Source organism: Leptodactylus fuscus, chromosome 1, assembly GCF_031893055.1.
Source record: "Leptodactylus fuscus isolate aLepFus1 chromosome 1, aLepFus1.hap2, whole genome shotgun sequence".
NCBI lineage: Eukaryota > Metazoa > Chordata > Amphibia > Anura > Leptodactylidae > Leptodactylus > Leptodactylus fuscus.
Genome location: NC_134265.1, coordinates 75,856,606 through 75,880,401, shown reverse-complemented (window position 1 = coordinate 75,880,401; position 23,796 = coordinate 75,856,606). Strand labels below are relative to the sequence as shown.

Sequence of the window (23,796 nt, the reverse complement as noted above, 5' to 3'; positions counted from 1 at the left end):
AGACATGAAAGGTCTTCTTTAAACCCTTGTCTTTATGTCCATATTCAGGATATAACACCCTAATTTGAAAGACCTAGACAATGAAACCGTAACTGCATAGTTTCTATAGCATATAGAAAAGGCAACTACAAACCAGGTAAGACCTACATTTTCTTAGGACTGAATTGGCTATCTCATTATGAGAGCTGCAGACACGCCTGGTGACTCAGCTACCTGCGTGACTCTATAGTGTTTAGGGTGTGACCTAATGATCATTCCTTTTTTCCCTCTTATTGCAATAAATGAATTGGTAGTTTGTGTGTGTGTATAGACAGTTGTCACTGTCCAAATATTTCTGGACCTAAATTTGCCATTTTAGCTGTTTACAAAAACATAATTATAAAAGTTATATGATCAATATGTACTTATAGTGCAGACTCTCAGCTTCCTCCTATTAGGATGTGAATACCCTCAAATTAAAGCTATTACAGCTCTGTAATATGTCACTGGCTCTTTTTCAAGAGACCAATTATCATTAAGGGATTCTATCATTGGCTGTAGTGATTTTTAACTAAACCTGTATTTGCACAGCCTTTAGAAAGGCTATTCCAGACATACCTCTTATTCATTAATCCCCCCAGCCGTTTTTGAATTAGCCGCGCTTTTATTGATATGCTAATTAGCCACCAAGGAGCACTGGATATTCACTGAGCACTGTGTGATATGTGTAACCAGGGAGAGGTGAGAGAAGGGAAGGATGATGATGACAAGGACTCAGCCTTCCCTGCTCTCACCTTCTCCCATTTACACATATCACACAGTGCTCAGTGAACTTCTGGAATAGGTTTTCTAAAGGCTATGCAAATATATGCTTTGTTAAAAAAATCACTACAGCCGATGATATATTACTTTTTAAAAGCTAATGGGTTGCATTCCATCCTTAATCCATCATCAAGTAAGCAGGTAAAGGTCTGGAGTTGATTCCAGGTATTTACATTTGGAAGCTCTCAATGGAAATGAAACTGACCATCGTTAGGGTGCATTCACACTAAGTATACGCTGACTGATTCTGAACGCTAAAACACGTTCAGAATCAGCACGTACAAAGCAGATCCCATTCATTTCAATGGAAGCCAGCATACGTGCGCTCCCCATTGAAATGAATGGGCTGCTTTTTTCCCCTATTCCTTTAAAAAAAAAAAAAAAAAAAAAAAATCAGAAGTGCCAAACCGCCATTTTTTCACTGTTTTGTCTCTGATAAAAATTTGAATAAAAAGTGATGAAAGCAAAAGCAATTCCCCAAAATGGTATAATTAAAAAGTAGACCTGGTACTGCAGAAAAGACATCCTATGTGTTCCCGTACACAGAAGTGTAAAAAAGTTACAGGTGTTAGAATATGGTGACTTTTAGAAAAAGAATATTTTTTTTGCAGTTTTTGATTTTCGTTAAGGGTTTAATATTTAAATAAAACCCATATAAATTTAGTATCCTTGGAATCGTACCGATACATAGAATACAGGTGACATGTCATTTGGCTGCACAGTGAACACCATAAAAGCAAATCCTGTGAGAAAGTTGCACAAATGCACTCTTTCTTCAAATCCACCCTATTCAGAATTTTTTCCCAGCTTCCCAGTACATTGTACAGAATAATTAATGGTGTTCTCATGAAGAAAAACTTTTCCCACAAACATTAAGACCTCATATGGCTCTGAAATCAGAAAAATAAAAGTGTTATGGAGTTTGTTATTGGGGGGAGTCAAAAACGAAAATCATAAAATTCCTCCAGCGGGAAGGTGTTAAAGAAGCCAGTCCAGTTCTGAAACAACATTTTTTTTGGACATATGAAACTAAGATCTGTATTAGACTGATGGACAGAAGAAAGCATGGAGAAGTCTTGGAATGGTTCATGATCCAAAGCACATCTCATCCTCTGTAACACACTGTGCTATGGCATGGGCATGGATGGCATCCAATGGCACTGGGACACTAGTGTTTATTGATGATGTGACAGAAGATAGAAGCAGCTGGATGAATTCTGAAGTGTACAAGGATATACTTTCTGCTCAGATTCAATAAAATGCAGTAAGGTTCATTGGACGGTGTTTCACAGTAAAAATGGTCAATAACCCAAAACATACTGTGAAAGCAACCTAGGAATTTTTTAAGGCAAAGAAATGGAATATTCTGTAATGGCTGAGTCAACCACCAGATCTCAGCCTGATCAAGCATACTTTCCACTTGCTTAAGACAAAAATAAGGCAGAAAGACCCACAAACAAGTAAGGGGGTGTTCACACTACTATTGCAATTGTCCGTTGCTGTTTTCCATGACACGATGACGGCAATAGACATTAAAGAGGACCTTTCACCATTTTTCCCACAGGCAGTTCTATATACTGCCGGAAAGCTGACAGTGCGCTGAGTTCAGCGCACTGTCGGCTTTCCCGATCTGTGCCCGGTGTGAAGAGCTTACGGTCCGGTACCGTAGCTCTTCTATGGTCAGAAGGGCGTTTCTGACTGTGAGCCAGGAACGTCCTTCTGCCTTGCGGCGCCTATCGCGCTGTGCTGTGGAGCAGGGAGGAACGCCCCCTCCCTCTGCTCACACAGCTCGTCCATAGACGAGCATTATCAGGGAGGGGAGGGGGCGTTACTCCCCGCTCCACAGCACAGCGCGATAGGCGCCGCAAGGCAGAAGGACGTTCCTGGCTAACAGTCAGAAACGCCCTTCTGACCATAGAAGAGCTACGGTACCGGACCGTAAGCTCTTCACACCGGGCACAGATCGGGAAAGCCGACAGTGCGCTGAACTCAGCGCACTGTCAGCTTTCCGGCAGTATATAGAACTGCCTGTGGGAAAAATAGTAAAAGGTCCTCTTTAAACACAGAGCACGATCACAGACCGATTTTGTGTCTGTTCCCATTAACACTAATATAAACAACATGAAGCTATCTTCTATCATGTTTGTTTTTGCAGTAATGGAAAATAAAGTCTGTTTTTTTTTATGGATTCAATATGTGTTTTGTAAAAATGAAAGAAAACATGAGAACCATAATAGATAATTTTTTTTTCTTTGCAGTTTTGGGCCCGGTTCACATCTGCATTCACTATTCCGTTCGAGAAAGCCGCTTGGGGACCCCCTGAACAGAATACCGAACACATTGATATAATGAAAGCAAACGGACCCCATAGACTATCCGTGCGCTGACTGCATGAGTTATGGGAAAAGTACTTCATGAACTACTTTCCTCTCCGTATGACTCGTGTGCAGACCGTGAGGAAAACACACGGGGTCAGAGTGCTTTTAGCGCTCACTGTTCCTCAATGCATTTGGTATTCCGTTCCCCAAGTGGATTTCCCGAGCGGAATACCAAATGCAGATGTGAACCAGGCCTTACAATGTGGTCTGGTTACAGTGTTCTATAAACTTTGCCAACAGTCCCAAATTTTCTGTAAAAATATAGGCAAATTTGGCTTGACCTGGTCTAAAAAGGTTTGGAGTTTTTGCATAGCCCATTCCTGGGTAGACAGAGGGAAAGACTTGGGCTAAGGCCCCACAGGACGATATGCAGTGCTAAAACACTGCGGGAAAAACCGTGGCGGGAACGCATCGCGGTTCTTACCGCAGCGCTTTGAACAGAAAGTTCACAGTTTTCCTCCACAGACATTCTGTTACAATTATATGTAAGGGGAAGCTGCCAGCATTTCCGTAGATATAATTGACATACTGTGATTTCCAAAACTGCGTTGATTTTGGAAATCGCAGCGTTTTTGCGCTCCGGTTTTAAACGCACAGTGGGCATGGGACTCACATGAATCCCATCCACATTGCAGTTACTGCAAGACGCCGCGATTTTTCTCGTGGCACGAATCGTGGCGTTTCTGGCCTGGAAGTGATCCATCTTTGGTACAAAAACAGCCCATGTGACAAAGATGCACTGCTGATAATCCCAAATTATAAATTTCCCCAAATCTTTAGGCTGTTTATACAAAGACATTACTTCTACGGGGGAATTTCTCATGATTCTGCATTATTCCAGCGGTGCCCTAATAGACATACTGTATGAATGAGCTGTACATTTTCTCCTAGCTGTAGTATTTATTGAGTACCTGGAGGTGGCAGTACAGTCAAGTAACTGACTGAACACCACGGGTATATGCACCAATCACTCTTATGTACAGTACTCTGTTTTCCCTAAAAGAACAGATGACTGACATAGTGAATGGTATATATATATATATATATATATATATATATATATACAGTTTTAAAAATTAAGGCCTGTTTCTAAGCTTCTGATTGTTAGAATTTTGCAAATACTATTTGTGACAATGGATCTCATCCTGCAGCAAGCATGACCCCAGGGCAATTGTCCCATCAGACCGATAAGGACAGTTGTGGGTGCCATCCTTACTCCTTGACATCACAGGAACCGCAGGAAGCAAACGGTGAGATGAAGTTATTACGCACTGCTCTGTTCCTTGCTGCCTCCCTGTGATGGGCACCGAGTGCTGATGTCACAGCTTATCTCCGAGATGAGAAAAATCATGGAGCCATGAATCCATCCCACAGCATGCTCCCTGGCATAGAGAGGGCCATTATTCTGGGTGCCTCCCCTGGGGTAACCTTCTGGAATCCCAGAACATTGGGCAAATCTTCTGGACTTGGCAAAATGCTCATGCATTGTCCAGACATTTTTACTGCCTTCTTCACATGTCATGGGTCCAATGGTCCCAAACACCATCTTCCGTACTGTAGTCCATTCTCTTGAGTTCTGTCACTGTGCCATGTGTCCATCACTTTAATGGGAAAATTAGTGCTGCTTGTTGTGCTATTATCAAATATGGTAATGACATCTTAATTTATTAACATTTATAACTAATCGCAACTTTGGGGCTACTTGGTTGGAACTTTTTTCACTAGGGGGTACTTCACCTGAAAAGGTTGAGAAACATTGGTCTGTGAAACTAAATTAAAGGACAATGGCACAATTTTGCCTTAAGATGGTGGTGGTGCTGCTATCATTATACTCGGGTCTTTTCAGACCCCCGAGTATAATGATCGGATGGCTAGGAGAGGTGAGGGAACTTAAAATACACTGTTACTTAGATCTCCTTGGCTTCGGAAGGCTCCGGGCCTATTTAGTGACGTCCAAGACATCACGGAGGCCGGGCTTGCGTCCTTATGTGTTGCGATGCAAGTCCAGCTCACATGACATCCCGAATATCTTTGAAGATGGCAGGCATCAGTGAGGAGTGCACTGGAGCCAAGGAGAGGTAAGTGTTTTTTATGTTTGTATCCTCCTCGGGTCTCTGAATTGTTCATGGATGGTCCACAATGGGGCGTCCCGCCAATCCTAGTTACGCCACTTTAGGTTCAGGTTAGTTTCAAGAAGTTGTACTTTAACATCCATATTTCCCCTGCAAGACCCTTGAACTAAGAAGAAAGGAACTGCATGCCGACCTATGCTCAGTTCAGAAATCCAGCGCCTACATTTATCTGAGGCCTGCCTAACCATACAGAAAATGAAGATTGTTACTTGCTGCAACAAGTGATGGTTTCCATTCCCATACAATTGACTAGTGTGACTAATTGTTAATTCTTACAGAACAAGGCGTACAATAATCTATGAGGTTGTGCTCAGATGAAAGGAAAAAGGGACGCGTAGTAAAAAAGACAATTAGCTGAATTTCTTTAGTCTTGCATAAGGAAAGTGTAGTATTATATAAAGGAAGCCTTTGTAAATGTTATAGTATACTACAGTATTTCATTTATTACATTTATTTTTGTAAAAACAGCACTTGCTTGGTCCTACTTGACTTCAGTATCTAGTACAAGATCTTAACCCATTTGCCCATCTACACATAACTGTACACTTTATTGCACAAGAAACACTATAGTGGAATGCATTACAAGCTAAATAATGTTGTATAGTTGCATGCCCAGCACTACAAAAACAAATTAAATAGTTTCTTAAAGTGTCGTAAAAAATTGTATTAGCTTCTTAAGATACAATAGTCTTGAGGACCAGAACATTTTTCTTTTTTATCTTTTTGCATTTTACAGGATAGGTGAAAAACTGTCAGGACTCCCCCAAACCCCAAGAACAAGGATCAGCAGTGCACATGCTCGACAACTGCCACTGTAACGTCTCTGCCAGTTCAGGCCTCTGCACCACTTTCCGCTCGTGCGCTGAAGCACAGGAGATGTGTTCAGTTATTATTCTTCTGTTAATGTCTGAACACTGTCCTATTTCCTCACCTCTGTAATTGATTTTCCACCACACCAATCTCCTTCATCTTGGTTTCCCTCTGCTCCTCAAAAAGTTAATCTTAGCCTTACCTGTGTGATTGACAACCTATCTGCCAATAAAGTCTGTGACGGGTTCTAGACTTCCTGTAAACAGGTCATCAGCCCATACAGGTTTGCTGGCTATTCAGACTCTGTCCTGTGGCTTTGTCCTTGCTAAGTTTTCTCCTTGCTATTATTGTATTGTTCTTGCTGACTTCTGACCTTTGGCTTTTCTTGTGACTACTCTTTTGGATTGCGATTTGGTACTGCTTTGTCTCTCTGGCTTTGACCCTTGGCTTCTTGACTCCTTTTCTATGTTGTGTTGTCTTGTCCTTATTTAGTGTTTACATTTACTCAGAGAAGGGACTGTCACTCAGTTGTTTCTGTCATTAGGACAGTTGTGGCAAGTAGGTAGGGGCAGGGGTTGGATCACTGTTCCTGTCTTTCCCTTCCTCGCAGGTTTCAGCAGCAGCACTAGGGAATTGCTCAAATGGCAATTCCCTTACAGCCGCATTGATATGGTGGGCATGGAACTCCCCTTCTGGTGATTGGAATGGATGCCCAGCTATCACCCACTTACAACCTGTATATCCTGTGGGTACTTTGAAGGGGTTTTCCTGGCAAAACATATTGATTACTTATCCTTAGCTGTTCTCCACAGTTGCTGCACAGTGAACAGAGCCAGAAGCAGATAGATCCGTTTTCTGTGTAGTGGTTGTGCTGAGTTACTGCAGCTCATCTTCCTTTCACTTGTATAGGATCTGAGCTGCAGTAACTCAGCATGGCCACTACAGAGAGAACAGCGCTATCTGATTCCAACAGTTTTTTCCGTATATCAGCTGCTGAGAACAGCTTATTGGTGGTAGACTTAGGTGTCGGACCCCCATTGATGTTACCTTGATAACTTATCCTTAATGTAGGTCATCAATATTTATTGCCCAGTAGAATCCCTTTAACCCCTTCCCGACATGCGCCGTAATAGTACGGCGCATGTCGGGTCTGTAACTATGGCGACCGCCCGGGAGCCGGGCGGCCGTCATAGCCGCCGGGTGTCTACTGCTTTAAGCAGTAGACAACCGGCTCTGATGCCTCCGATCGGTCCCCGGACCAATCGGAGGCATTAACCCCTCCGGCGCTGCTGTCAAAGGCGCCGGAGGCGCCATTTTCCCGGCGGCGCATGGGCGCCGCCATTTTGGCAGGGATCGCCGGCTCCTGGAGCATGCTCCAGGGCCGACCCCCGTTGCCATGACAGCCGGGAGCCTTGTTAAAGGCTCCCAGCCGGTCTGCAAACTCTCTTTTACAGCCTGCAAAAGAGATGATGATTTTTTGCAATGCATTGCAATGCATTAACATTGTAATGCATTGCATTAGTGATCAGACCCCCTGGGGTTCAACACCCCTAGGGGGTCTAATAAATGCAACAAATAAATTAAAAAAAAAGTAAAAAAAAATATAAAAAAATATAAAAAGTATTAAAAGTTCAAATCACCCCCCTTTCCCTAGAACAAATATAAAAGTAGTTAAAAACTGTGAAACACATACATGTTAGGTATCCCCGCGTCCGAAATCGCCCGCTCTACAAATCTATAAAAATATTTTTCCTGTTCGGTAAACGCCGTAGCAGGAAAAATAGTCAAAAGTGCCAAACCGACGTTTTTTCACTGTTTTAATTCTGATAAAAATTTGAATAAAAAGTGATCAAAGCAATAACATTTCCCGAAAATGGTAGAACTAAAAAGTACACCCGGCCCCGCAAAAAAAGACGCCCTATACATCCCCGTACACGCACGTATAAAAAAGTTACGGCCGTCGGAATATGGCGACTTTTAGAAAAAAAAATTTATAACACCGTTTTGGAATTTTTTTTAGGGGTCAAAATGTAAATAAAACCATATAAATTTGGTATCCCTGGAACCGTACCGAAACACAGAATACAGGGGACATGTCATTTTGGCTGCACAGTGAACGCCGTAAAACCAAAGCCTGTAAGAAAGTCGCAGAAATGCATTTTTTCTTCAAATCCACCCCATTCAGAATTTTTTTCCTGCTTCCCAGTACATTATATAGAATAATTAATGGTGGCATCATGAAGAAAAAATTGTCCCGCAAAAATTAAGACCTCATATGACTCTGGGAGCGGAGAAATAAAAAAGTTATGGGGTTTAGAAGGAGGGGAGTCAAAAACGAAAAACGAAAATCAAAAAATGCCATCGGCGGGAAGGGGTTAAATGATTGTTTATTACAATGTGTATATATAGACCATATCTATCTATATACTGTAGAGACATATGTACTGTGTGTGTATACACATATGTTTGGCCGTACATTAGCCTTGCACTGATTGTAGTCATCCAATTATTAGGACAACTGGAAATACGGTCAGACAGCCTTGGGGTCTATCAGCAGGTATTGGCGTCATTTGGGCAAGGCTGAAGTTGAGTATTACCAGCTTTAGGCAATGAAAAGATTATGGTAACATTTTTTATAACATTGTAATGCAGGAAATAAAAAAAAATTCCGTTCATAAGGCTTAAAATGAGAAGCATATCCTGTAACCACTGTTACGTTAATGGAAACTAGTAGACTTCTTTTAATATTTGGAAAATATGTTTCATCTAGTGAGAACTTCCTCTTCTAGTCACATGATGTGTAATTGTAGTCAATGCAACAAGTTTGCACTTAGCTCTACACTGACTTCCTTACACGTGGGTAGTTATTCTTCCGGCTGCCTGTGAATGCAGGTTGTGTGGGAGTAAGCAGACCACTAACTGCAAGCAAGCTAATCTGCTTTCTCACAGGGGAAGTATAGGTGAGTGAAGGATAAACAGAATTATGTGCACAATGTGTACGATACAAGATTACATTTCAGATGTCTGACAGAAGTCCTACAGTATTACTTTAGGATTGCTTCTATACATAGACTGAATAACAAGTAGTATTTTAAGGCCCATTTAATACAGGGCATTTGAGCGCATATAATAGGCACAGATCAAACATTCTAAAAGGTATATGTAGTATATGTAAATTTGTGTGCAACTGTAATACATTGGGGGGTTGGGGGGGGGGGTTATAGATAGAGTAGGGAATTGCTATTCAGTGGGAATCTGACTGCTGGGACTCACAAGAGAACAGAAATCCTCTGTACCCCCAAATGAATTCAGCAGATGATCGCACATGTATGGGTGCTCCATTGACTTCTATATATGCTATGGGACTGCCCAAAATAGCTAAGAGCTGTAATAGGGTATATTCAGCGGTCCCATAGAGAATGAATAGAGCAGCAGTATATACAGTCCTATGAAAAAGTTTGGGCACCCCTATTAATCTTAATCATTTTTAGTTCTAAATATTTTGGTATTTGCAACAGCCATTTCAGTTTGATATATCTAATAACTGATGGACACAGTAATATTTCAGGATTGAAATGAGGTTTATTGTACTAACAGAAAATGTGCAATATGCATTAAACCAAAATTTGACTGGTGCAAAAGTATGGGCACCTCAACAGAAAAGTGACATTAATATTTAGTAGATCCTCCTTTTGCAAAGATAACAGCCTCTAGTCGCTTCCTGTAGCTTTTAATCAGTTCCTGGATCCTGGATGAAGGTATTTTGGACAAACAATTCAAGTTCAGTTAAGTTAGATGGTCGCCGAGCATGGACAGCCCGCTTCAAATCATCCCACAGATGTTCAATGATATTCAGGTCTGGGGACTGGGATGGCCATTCCAGAACATTGTAATTGTTCCTCTGCATGAATGCCTGAGGATTTGGAGCGGTGTTTTAGATCATTGTCTTGCTGAAATATCCATCCCCGGCGTAACTTCAACTTCGTCACTGATTCTTGAACATTATTCTCAAGAATCTGCTGATACTGAGTGGAATCCATGCGACCCTCAACTTTAACAAGATTCCCGATGCCGGCATTGGCCACACAGCCCCAAAGCATGATGGAACCTCCACCAAATTTTACAGTGGGTAGCATGTGTTTTTCTTGGAATGCTGTTTCTTTTTGGACGCCATGCATAACGCCTTTTTTTATAACCAAACAACTCAATTTTTGTTTCCAAAATGAAGCTGCCTTGTCCAAATGTGCTTTTTCATACCTTTTTATATGCTTTTTCAGGCAACTCTATTTGTGGCGTACGTGCAGAAACGGCTTCTTTCTCATCACTCTCCCATACAGCTTCTATTTGTGCAAAGTGCGCTGTATAGTTGACCGATGCACAGTGACACCATCTGCAGCAAGATGATGCTGCAGCTCTTTGGAGGTGGTCTGTGGATTGTCCTTGACTGTTCTCACCATTCTTCTTCTCTGCCTTTCTGATATTTTTCTTGGCCTGCCACTTCTGGGCTTAACAAGAACTGTCCCTGTGGTCTTCCATTTCCTTACTATGTTCCTCACAGTGGAAACTGACAGGTTAAATCTCTGAGACAACGTTTTGTATCCTTCCCCTGAACAACTATGTTGAACAATCTTTGTTTTCAGATCATTTGAGAGCCGGCTGTCCATGTTCGGCGACCATCAAACTTAACTGAACTTGAATTGTTTTGTAGAAAGAAATGGTCCAAAATACCTTCATCCAGGATCCAGGAACTGATTAAAAGCTACAGGAAGCGACTAGAGGCTGTTATCTTTGCAAAAGGAGGATGTACTAAATATTAATGTCACTTTTCTGTTGAGGTGCCCATATTTTTGCACCGGTCAAATTTTGGTTTAATGCATATTGCGCATTTTCTGTTAGTACAATAAACCTCATTTCAATCCTGAAATATTACTGTGTCCATCAGTTATTAGATATATCAAACTGAAATGGCTGTTGCAAACACCAAAATATTTAGAACTAAAAATGATTAAGATTAATAGGGGTGCCCAAACTTTTTCATAGGACTGTATGTTTGACCTGACATTTATTTCAAGCAGGGGAACAAAGTTTCCATTTTTGTGAGTGATACTGGTTCCAGCAGTTTACCTTCATGATCTGTAAGTTATACCCTATAAGGTATCTTCCACTAACCAAAATACCCATGTATTGTTAACTAATATGCAGCATGTGATTAGAACTGGTTTTAGAGAACATAGAGCCCTAGGCAATAATCAAAGTAGAGACTGTGCCATGTTACGCTTGTACTCGCACACAGAAATATGTCTAAATTATATATATATATATATATATATATATATATATATATATATATATATATATATATGTAGTTGATACCTTAATTTGCTCTACTTAACACTTCTTGCTACATTTTGTTCATAGCCCAATCCTTTTAAACGTCAAAATATATTTTCTGGACATTGTGCACAATATGGAATATTTTATTTGCATTTATTGTATAATAGACAAACAGATAGTGTGGGAATGTACAGTGCTCTGTTATTGGCAAAAACAGCAGTTTGATTTTATTAATATATTATGCAATGACAGGATTACATAAAGGTAAGGTTTAGAAGCAGGCGCAGCCAGTCATGCAGTAGCATGAGTCAATGGAACATACTAATTAGAATAGAAAGTACAGCTTATACGCTGTAAATATTTTTTACATTTATAGATTGTTATGTAACCAGTGAATGCATTAACAGGAGAACAGTCTGCTCCAAGGGCAGAGGACAATATTATCTTCTTACAGAACACAGTGGACTTTTGTTCATATTCAGCAAGTACCATAAATAAATATGATGGTGGTGCCAAAAACAGTGAATCTTAAAGGGGTTGTTCAGGGACTACGGAGAGGCCTGGAGTAGGTGTAACATGAAAAAACAAAGCAAAAAAACATACCTGTGCCTGGCACTTGATTAGTCACCACCACTGTCCATTAGGTTGCACACCGTGGCTCAGAAAATGGAAGCCCTATGTGACTGGTCAGTGACCTCAGCCATCACTGGAGAAGGATTGATGACTTATGTGAGTGATGTCAGTGGTCCCACTCTAATGATCACTAAAGCCACTGATTGATGTCAGCGATCACATGGGGTACAGGACTTCCAGGGACTGAGCCACACCACAAGGCCAAACTGACTTGGGGCAACACGGTGGCTCAGTAGTTAGCACTGCAGCCTTGTGGTGCTGGATTCCTAGGTTCAAATCCCATCAGGAGCAACATCTGCAAGGAATTTGTGTGGATTTCCTCCCATTCTACTAAAGACATACTGATAGGAAAGATCCCTATTAGAGATGAGTGAACAGTGAAATATTTGATTTTCGGCTATTCGAACGAATATCGAACCCCATTATAGTCTATGGGGAAAAAACGTTCGTCTCAGGGGAAACCCAAATTCGACTCAAAAGGGTCATCAAGTCAATGGGAAATCCAACAGTACCCACCTTTAACTGTCATTGTATATGTGTGTTTGTGTGTGTGATGTGGTAAGACCTTCAAAAATTCACTTTTCTGGCCCTTAACGTGAGCCCTTCCAAATTAAGTTACAGTCCCTTAGGCTGAGCTAGCAGCAGAGATTGAGGCTCTTGAGGTGACTTCAGCCTTGCACCAGCAGAGTTTTTTGCCCTATGGGTGAGTTGAGCCTTGCACCAGCAGAGTGTTAGCCCCTTTAAAATTGTTAGCCCCTAAAACGGTGGTTCCAGAACCATCACTCTCATTGTGTGGGATTGATGCAGTGGATTGGAGTGAGGACCCAGACATTGACCTTGATTGTGATTGGGAAATTGATAACATTTTGGCATCAAAAACTTTTATTCAGAGGACCGCAAAGGTGGAGAATTGGCTGCAACTACTACTAGCGGTAATGGTCCTCTAATATGGGACTCTACCTCTACAGGGTTCTGATCAGGTGTAAATAGTCCAAACAACATGCTCCAGTACTTTAGCTGTAGATCAGAAACCACTTTCCCTTCCAACACCAGATTTAACAAAGCTTCATCATCATCATCATCATCATCATCATCATCGTCATCATCCTGCTGAGATGGAGCCACTAAAGGAAACCTTTAGAACCTTTGGAAGGCATGTTCTGGAACTGCAACTGAGCCAAATCTAAACACAGAGTCCTTTGGAACTGAACAAAATTCACCAGCAGTATTTTTGGCCCTTGAGGTTAGTTGAGCCTTGCAGCAGCAGTGTTTTTGGCCCTTGAGGTGAGTTGAGCCTTGCACCAGCAGTGTTTTTGGCCCTTCAGGTAAGTTGAGCCTTGCACCAGCAGTGTTTTTGGCCCTTGAGGTGAGTTGAGCCTTTAAACAGTAGGATTTTTTGACCTTCAGGTGAGTTGGGTTATGCACCAGCAGTGTTTTATTTTTTGGCCTTTGGGGTGACTAGAGCCATGCAGCAGCAGTGTTTTATTTTTTGACCCCTAAAAAATTAGATTTGAGGCCCTTGGGGGTGAGCCCTAAAACATTAATTTTCAGGCCCTTGGGGAGAGCCCTAAAAAATTGCTTTGCAGGCCCTTGGGGGTATCCATGAAAAATTAATTAAAATAAAAAAAAGTTAAAGTTTTTTAACAATTACATTAGGGTGAAGGGGCTGGGGTTGGAGGAGGAGGAGGATGACTGAATTGGGTGCGGGCAGCCCCTCTCCAGTACCTGGACTGTGGACTGGATACCCAGCTGGATATCCACGTCCTTGCCCACGTCCCCTGCTGCTACCCTGCTGCATAATTGGCAGGTTCACTGTATGTTTCTCACACTGAGAACAAGCTATCCCTATCACTCCAAAACAAAAATGAGACGAAGATGGCCGACACTATTCTTATGTATCAGAGGTCACAGGTTTTCGGCAGCCAATGGGTTTTTCCAATTTTTTTTCAATGCCTACGTTGTCGTAGTTCCTGTCCCACCTCCCCTGCACAGTTATTGGTGCAAAAAATGCACCAGGGAAGGTGGGAGGTGATACGAATTTTTACTGCGTTTTCCGCGTGTTATTCGTTTGGAATCGAATATATCGAACAGCCTGATATTCAATCGAATACCAATTCGATCGAACGCCGTTCGCTCATCTCTAATCCCTATCCCTATATGGGGCTCACAATCTACATTTAAAAAAATAAATAAAAAATACCAGACTGACTGTGGCGGTGGACAAAGGAGCGACAGTGACAGGTGAATAGGTTTTTTTTTTAATGTTACAGCTGCCCCAAGCCCCTCCATGGTTTGTCCAATTACTGGACAACCATGATACGGATAAGGTGTGTCCTATTAAAACATCATCCTAACAGTTACCCCACGTTTTTGGTGGATATCATTGATTTGTGACCACTTGCAACTAAACTAGTTGCAAATGGTGGATTTGCACTCGCTTTGCTACTTTTCAAAAAGTGGCCAGGTCATGGCCTTGGCATAAATGGCGAGGAAATCTATGCCCCCTAGAGGCTGGTGTATATTTGCACCTAGGCACAAAGACACTGACAGGATGTGCCTAATTTTTGTTCAGGTGCAACCTCTATGGATTAGAATCCTTTTTTCAGATAATAACACAATGGAATAACCTTAAGAAAGGCTATTCTCCCCTACCTTTATATTTCTGCTCCATGCCGCTATTCTGTTGATATGCCGTTTTTTCACGGTATGTAAATGAGTCTCCCCTGTGCTGCCTGAAGACTCTCCAGCGATGCCTCCATCTTTTACAGCCGCACTTTTTCTCCACGTCGTTCATGTAGTCTTCTTCTGGCAAGCCTGCGTTCGGAATCTAAATTTCACACACACGCAGTTGGCTCTGCCATCAGGCTTCGGACACAGCCGACTGTGCATGTCTGTTCAGCCATTTTACTGTGGTCGCTTACATGAACATAATGTTTGTTATTATTTAGCAGGTTTTACAAGGTTTTATATGGCAAGCTGTAAAGCTCTTCCATAAGTTCCATACAGGGGAATCAGAGTGGCGACAATGTAGCACATTTAGCTGTATCGATAACTATGAAGCTACTGAAGCAGTGCTATTCTATTTCCGTAGCATCCATTTCATTCACATTAGACATAGAGAGTCACTCACCAGAACCCAGTATATCAACCCCTACAGGTAGATAGGTTAGGGTGACCTGAATCAAATGGTGTTTCCCCTTTGTGAATTGATGCCTCATTGCCGAGAAATCATGCTTTTTTTGTCAATATGCAAATTAGTTCTTTGGAGCAATAAGGTCTTTGTCATTGCTCCAAAGAGGTAAGCAGCAACAACCTCGTAGCTAATTTGGATATATATCTCAGCACTGATTCACAAGGGGAAAACACTGTGTGATTCTGATGATCCTAACCGATTTATCTGAAGGGCTTGGTTGATATGCTGTTCGCATAAGTTCTGCCCTGTGGATTGAGACTTGTAGCCAGAGTGATTCCTGCTACAGTAGTGCTTCAGGTGGGATTGGACCACACAGGATAATCTTTGCTCCCGATATGCATAAATGAGCCATGACATTGTTACTAGAAGTCTTTTCTTGCACAACATTTGTTAGGAACTATCAACTGCATACTGGAAACACCAGCTCAGCATTAGGCCTGGTTCACATCTACGTTCGGTATTCTGTTTGGGGAATCCATATGGGGTCCCCTCCAAATGGAATACTGATCGCATTTGGAATACTGATCACATTGTCAAGCGGTGAGCTTATGAAAGCTCATGGACCTCATAGACTATAATGGGGTCCGTGTGCTTTCCGCGTGGTGTCCACATGCAGACAGAAATGTACTTCATGATCTACTTTCCTGTCCGCATGACTCATGCAGAGACCACACAGAAAGCACATTATAGTCTATGGGGTCCATGTGCTTTTACTTCTCACCACTTGACAGTGCGTTTGGTAGTCTGTCCCCATGCGGATTCCCTGAACGGATTACCGAAAGCAGATGTGAACCGGGCCTAAACTATATTGACAATGCTCTAAGCAATTCAAGATAATGTTAGAAATACATTTTATGAACCTACTGCACTATTTTCTGAACTTGTCTTTACAAATAGATATTTCTTCCTATTAGTACATAGCCTTGCATTTTGGAGATATCAGGATGGGCACCCTTATCCTTAAGCTTCCTTACTGCTTCCCACTGTGCATAGGATTATACAGAAGATCTAGTGTCAACTAAAGGATGCAATAACATTTTAATAGATTCCCTATTTTGCTAACAGGGAGAAGCTCACAGCACATTGCCACCTATCACTCCTATTTCAGTATATAACATAGCAACATTTTCTAGATAAACCATATATTTATGGAAAACTGAAATAAATGTGTTGCACATAATGGTCCATGATTTATTAATTTTCTAGACCATGTTCCTGTAGAGAGACAGAGATACCATTGTACCATACAGTATACAGATCATGCCACACTATCCAGATAAATAATTGTATACATTGTTTATAAGACTAGTATCATATGATTGTACACCTACAGAGTCCGGGTAGTGATCATACAGCTTACATGTTATTACCCTGACATCTGTTACATACCACAGCTTGCATAGTCTACATCCTAAAGCAGTCATGCCAGCCTCCATTAGGATAGGTAGGCAGTAAACAGACTGTACGGTGAATGTCAGGGCAGGCAGCCAAAATCTCTCATTCACCCACATACTTGCACAAATGTTTCAATTCCTTATACTGATGTCAGAGATGAATAGCAAGACAAATGGAATGGAAATCTGCCCCACTCTTGATCAATAGGTCTTTTATACGAAAAACTGTTTTGCTTTGTTTTTTTACCCATAAAGGTATTTTAGGTTAAATGTCACAATTTGACAAATAAATCAAAAAACCTGAACTATTGGGTGTGCCAACCATAGCTAGGGTGTGCATGTATTATTTTTGCATGGCAGGTACAGACAGACGGTATATCCTTAGTTATAAATGCATTGAAAACAACAGGGTTTACAAAGCACTGTGAGAAATTTCTAGATAGATATTAAAAATCATAAACCTAAGAAAATAATTCACAAAATGAAGCAATTTCAAGATTTTTCAGAGAAAACAGTATAATAACATACTAGGGAATCATATAATATTGTAGGAAATGTCTAATTTCTCTCCTGTTGAATATTCTTATTGAAATTTCATAAATGCTTTATTCAAGAAGCCTCATCTGTGCTAAAAATCTATTACAGTCCCTAAATATTACTTTATAGCTCTACAAGAACATAACGTCCATATACTTTTTACACAGACGATTAAAAACTTTAGAAAATAGCAAGACACATGTCCAAAAGTGTAGTCACCTGTATGATAATGATGAGTTAATGTTTCACCTTTCAGAATGTACCACCATTCCTGACCATTATATAATTTGTATTCTGCGTTTACAGTAGTTTTCCCTTCTTTAGACTCCATTGCTAATTGCCAGTTTTCCCTGAACTGCTAGATATAGACTAGCTGCTGTAATGTTTCCCATGTACTGCGCACAGAGAATATGAGAACCTGCTCCCCTGTCCAGTGGCATAACTAGGAATGGCGGGGCCCCGTGGCGAACTTTTGACATGCCCCCCCCCCCCGACGATCTTGACCGAGTCCCTCCTACGCATTCCTGCGCGCTCTATTATGACCAATAGTGTCCCCTGCACACAGTATTATGTCCCATAGTGGCCCCTGCACACAGTATTATGCCCCATAGTGGCCCCTGCACACAGTATTATGTCCCTTAGAGGCCCCTGCACACCGTATTATACCCAATAGTGGACCCTGCACACAGTATTATGTCCCATAGTGGCCCCTGCACACAGTATTATGTCCCATAGTGGCCCCTGCACACAGTATTATCCCCCATAGTGGCCCATGCACACAGTATTATGCCCCATAGTGTCCCCTGCACACAGTATTATGCCCCATAGTGGTCCCTGCACACAGTATTATGTCCCTTAGAGGCCCCTGCACACCGTATTATACCCAATAGTGGACCCTGCACACAGTATTATATCCCTTAGAGGCCCCTGCACACAGTATTATGTCCCATAGTGTCCCCTGCACACATTATTATGCCCCATAGTGGCCCCTGCACACAGTATTATGTCCCTTAGAGGCCCCTGCACACAGTATTATCCCCCATAGTGGCCCATTCACTCAGTATTATGCCCCATAGTGTCCCCTGCACACAGTATTATGCCCCATAGTGGCCCCTGCACACAGTATTATGTCCCTTAGAGGCCCCTGCACACCGTATTATACCCAATAGTGGACCCTGCACACAGTATTATATCCCTTAGAGGCCCCTGCACACAGTATTATGTCCCATAGTGTCCCCTGCACACATTATTATGCCCCATAGTGGCCCCTGCACACAGTATTATGCCCCATAGTGGCCCCTGCACACAGTATTATGTCCCTTAGAGGCCCCTGCACACAGTATTATGTCCCATAGTGGCCCCTGCACACAGTATTATACCCAATAGTGGCCACTGCACAAAGTATTATGTCCCATAGTGGCCCCTACAGGACTAAATACTGTCACGTCACCCGCTGACCGCTATACCAGGACAATTGTGGATAAAAAATCTGGTCATGTGCATTACAATTTAGTAACTCCATGTGCTTCATATTAATAGCAGTTAACCCCATCATGTCCCTCACATTAACCCTTGTGTACCTCACATAAGAGTTACTGATATGTGAGAGACATGGAGGTAATAATAAAGTATCTTCATTATTATTAGCCCCATATGTCTCACATATTAGTAACTCTTATGGTGAGGCACACAGGGGTTAATGTGAGGGACATGATGGGGTTAACTGCTATTAATATGAGGCACATGGAGTTACTAAAACAAAAGTAATCACCCTAAATGCCTGATATTAATAAGTATAGTAACCCCAGTATGTCCTGTGTACCTGATATTGATAAGTATAGTAACCCCAGTATGTATCTGTTACCTGTTTTCTTTCTTTAATTTCATTTTCCTTCTTCCTTTTTTCCTCTTCTCCTCTTGAGTGCAGGATGGCAAGAGCTCGGCAGGGATAAGCCCCGCCTCCTGGGCTCTCCTCAGCCCTCTCATTGGTGGGCAGAGGACAGACAGAGAAAGGGAGGGGGGGGGGGGAGAGAGGGGGAGTGTCCTGAAGCACTGACAGGAGCCAGACCTGCAGCTCCTGTGTCTCAGCCGTTGCTGCAGCTTCGGGGCCCCCTGTTGGTGGAAAGTATTCCACCAACAGAGGGCCCCGATCATTATACTCGGGGGTCCGAAAAGACCTCCGAGAATAATGATAGCAGCGGTAGCAGCTGTCACCGGGCCCCTGATGTCCCGGGCCCTGTGGCAGCTGCCTCTGCTGCCTCCGTGGTAGTTACGCCACTGCCCCTGTCTCTTAAAGGGATTATTTCATTAAAATTGTATCTTTTCTGTCTACCACGTTGGAATAGCCTTAAGAAAGGCTATTCTTCTCCTACCTTTAGATGTCTTCTCCAGGCCGCCGTTCGGTAGAAATCCCGGTTTTCGTCAGTATGCAAATGAGTTCTCTTGCAGCACTGGGGGTGTCCCCATTGCTGTGAGAGAAATCTCCAGCGCCACCTCCATCTTCATCTGGAACGGCCTCTCTTCGCATCTTCTTCCAGAGCTGGGTTAAAACTTCTAGGCCTCAAGCCTCGGGCAAAGCCAACTGCGTGTGCCCACTAGCCACAAGAAAATGGCCGCTTACACAGTAAGTGTAAGCGGCCATTTTCTTGTGGCCGGCAGGCATGTGCAGTTTGAAGCCAGTGCCGGAAGAAAACGCAAAGAGAGGTCGTTCCAGATGAAGATGGAGGCAACACTGGAGAGTTCTCTCACAGCATTGAGGACGCCCACAATGCTGTTTCAGTGCTGGGGACCTCCCCCAGTGCTGCGAGAAAATTCATTTGTATACCGACAAAAACCGGGATTTCTACCGAATGGCCACCCAGAGAGGACATCTAAAGGTAGGAGAAGAATAGCCTTTCTTAAGGCTATTCCGACGTGGTAGGCATAAAAAATACAATTTTGATGATAGAATCCCTTTAAGAAACGGCACAAGTAGCATGGAAGACATCTTACAGAAGGGCTACTGGGAATCTAGCAAGTTATGCTGCTGGGAAGCCAGCACTGGGATGAAAAAGTAAAACAATTACCTGAACCAGCAATATCACTGTCTGCCTGGGCCATTTACCTAGTATGCAGTTACTCCCCCTCTATAGACCTCAGGTAATACTTGTAACCTGATTTCTCAGAGATCAGTGCAGGAGGCACAGGGGAGGGGAAGAGAAAACATGGCTGATAAGTGGAGAAAGAAGCATTTTTCTGTGATCAGATAACTAGGTCATAACCATAAAACTTTTGTAGTTCTCCCCCTATTAATTCAGCAAAAACAACCCAGACCTATCAAAAGGACTCCCCAAAACTTCTAAAGGTGTCCTGTGGTATCTGGTAACAAGACGTCCTCATATGATCCTTTAAGTCATGAAAGTGTTTGTAGGGACTTCACTAGATTAGATTACTTTTCTAGCACATTTCTCAACTGCTCATTTGGATTGAGATTTGAGAATTTTGAGGGCAAGTCAACACCTTTAACTATTGATTGTGTTCTTCAAACCATTCCTGGACAATTTCTGCAGTATAGTAGGAGTAATTATCCTCTCATTAAGAATGCCATAAACAGGTATACTTTGTCTAAAATAATATTCAGGTAGGTGGTATATATCAAACTAACACCCACATAAATGCTAGGACCTATAGTTTACCAGCAAAACATTGTCTAGAGCATCATACTTCATCCACGAGCCTGCCTTCTTCCCATAGTACATCCTGATGCCATCTCATCCCCACAAAAGTGATGCACATGCACCCTACCGACCACATGGTGCTGATACTGTGGGAACATAGTCAGGAATAGATCCAAGGGTCAAGACAAAGAGGGAATAAGAATTTGGCAATCAAAACTACAAGACAAGAGTATAGCCATAAGCATTGCTAAGGGTCAGAGTAAGAAGAAGGACAACAAGAGAGGAAAATGGTTAGAGACAAAGACAAGGTCAGGATAAAACACAATAGTCAACAGCATTGTGCGGGAACAGCAGCAGGAAAAGAGTACACTACAATCTCAAGGTAATGAATGCATGGCAGGAAAATTCTCCTTGTAATAATCACCTAAAGCTGATGTTATCTTCAGGTAACATCTGCCTAAACATCTTTATATTGCTGAGCAGCCACAGCAAAAATGTCCATGACCTGAACTGCCAGGAGAGTGATGGTAGATGGGAGTTGGAGCATCAATGAAGAAGGCATCTATCTAGTTCTACCACCTCTTTCCATGGGTTTTATTTGGTATTTCAGCCCCACAAGAATATTAAAGGAGTAGTACAGTAACTTCATAAAATGTAGGTGCAGATATTTCCCATCGATTGACTTCACAGCCACCAAAGGTCAAGTAACACCAGAGAAGAAACAACAGCACTCAAGTAGTTCATAGTGGCTCCGTGGAAGAGCCAGAATATTGTCTTTGTTGAACTTGGGTAAATAAATGGATGATTTGTGCTTGACCTAGAGCGCTGCTGTGTTTCCTACATGTGCGGACATTTTAGCCCAATTCGCCTGTCCGTTAACCATCCCTGCCAAGTCCAGCTCTTTGCATCATTTAATAGGGGCTGCTCCACTGATTCCAGCACAGTTGGATTTTTTTTTCTCTAGCCCTCATCATTCCCAAGTAAAAAGTGCTGTTAATTTTGGTGCCTAATATATGTTATTTAGGCTCTATACTGTCAGGTGGACAGTGTCAGTCAGGAGCAGGTAAGGGGGTTCTGAATCGCATCTCCTTTCCTGCTCCTGTCTGGCACTTTCCACTTGTGATCGGAGCTCAGAATCATGCCCCCTTTACTGCTCCTGACTAACACTGCCCTCCTGACAGTAAAGCCCAAGTAGCAAATCAGGCACCAAAACTAACAGCATTGATTGCTCCTGAATAATGGGAGCTATAGAAAAAAGCACTTACTAACAGATTCTAAGAACTGGAGCTGGTAGAGGGGTGAAAGGTCTTCTTTAAATGGGGATAAGCTGTAACACCAGCCCAAGGATGCACATGATGCTGTTTTGGAAAACCACAGGGGACAGAAACTCTTCTTAAGCTGAGGCTCCGAGTTGCAGAAATGCAGCTTTTTTTGTTGCAGATTTTTCTGTGTTTTTTTTTTTTTTTAGCTAAACTGAGGAGTGGCTACGGAAGGAATGGGAAATATCTAGGATGCACTTCTACTTCTCCCTTCTCCTCAATCTACTCCTGGTTTTGGATTAAAAAAACGCAGCTAAATCTGCAACAAAAAAAACTTTTCCATAACGTGGGGCTTGCGCTGTATGATTTGCTAATATAGTATAAATACAGTTCCAACATCAAAATGAATCTATAAAAAATGTGTTACCTATTTAATGATACAATACGCAAATTCTATAAATTGTTATGTTTTTCATTCAGAATTCCACTTAATATTGACACTGATAATGTACGCCACAATGGGAAACAGCAAATGTGGAAATCAGAGAGTAGACACTGAGAATGGTGAAAAGCGAATCATCTCGAAAGAGTCAAACTACTCAGACTCACTTAGTGAGCGTTCCCCTTCAGAAGACAAGCCAACACTCACCGAGGCAGAAGATGGGGATCTATTTTATCAGTTTGTCATCTTGCATGCAGAAACTGATGAATTAGAAGCAATACGTATGAAGAATATGCTACAAGATAAATTTAACATCAAGCCAGGCATTATATTTGCAGAGATGCCTGCAGGACAACAAATTCTGAAAAATCTTGAGGATGCAGTGAATGGCTCAGCTTGGACTATACTGTTACTGACCGAAAACTTCCTCAGAGAGACCTGGTGCGACTTTCAGTCTCATGCAACGTTGATCAATTCCATCCACATGCAGCATAAATATAACTCTGTGATTCCCGTGAGACCAAAAGACAATTACCTTCCAAGAGAGAAGACACCATTTGCACTGAGACTCATTAATGCATTAGAAGAAGGGAACCCCGAATTCCCAAGACAAGTAGAGAAAACCTTTCGAGATAGCCTGTATAAGAAACAGTATGACATATGGAAGTCTGAAAAGGAAAGTATGGAACATCAAAACCCATAAATAGCATTGGATTCAAGAATTTGATATAATGAGAATATTGCAGTCTTATTCTTAAAGGGGTTTTATGGATATTAATGACCTAAGGATGGGTCATCAGTATCAGATCATCTGGCATGCCAGCTATTCTCAGCAGATAAATACACTGCAACGGGGCTGAAAGGAAACAGCGCTGATCTCTGTGTAGTGGCCAGACCAAGTTACTACAACTGCCAAGTGTTGAACTCCCCCCAATCTGACACTGATGATTCATCTTTAGCATAGGTCATCAATATTTTTAGCCTGGAAAACCCCTTTAGGGTAAGACCTCATGTTTTGCAGGCCTCAGCAAAAAAAATGCTGCAGGAAAAACTGAGTCAGCAACGCATCACAGTTTTTCCCACAGCGCTTTTCAAAGAAAGTCCACAGAGGATTTTCTGTTTCAATTATACCTATAGGGAAACTGCAGCATATCCATAGGCTATGCATATTTTACCGCAGTGGGTGGATGCGACATCCACTTTGCAGGGACAAATCTGCAGCGTTAT

At 42.1% G+C, this 23,796-nt stretch overlaps 1 protein-coding gene across 1 annotated transcript; it reads left to right on the top strand.

Annotated features, from left to right (window-relative positions):
- Nucleotides 1-9,008: 9,008 nt before the first annotated feature.
- On the top strand, nucleotides 9,009-23,300 carry TICAM2 (TIR domain containing adaptor molecule 2). Its single transcript, XM_075272263.1, has 2 exons — nucleotides 9,009-9,081; nucleotides 22,608-23,300. Exon 2 carries the CDS (start codon nucleotides 22,634-22,636, stop codon nucleotides 23,270-23,272), a length of 639 nt encoding a protein of 212 aa, XP_075128364.1. The 5' UTR covers nucleotides 9,009-9,081; nucleotides 22,608-22,633; the 3' UTR covers nucleotides 23,273-23,300.
- The last annotated feature ends 496 nt before the right edge of the window (nucleotides 23,301-23,796 follow it).

Bases quoted from the DNA above. Each gene is read 5' to 3' on its own strand.
- TICAM2 (XM_075272263.1), top strand. From the start codon at position 22,634: ATGTACGCCACAATGGGAAACAGCAAATGTGGAAATCAGAGAGTAGAC.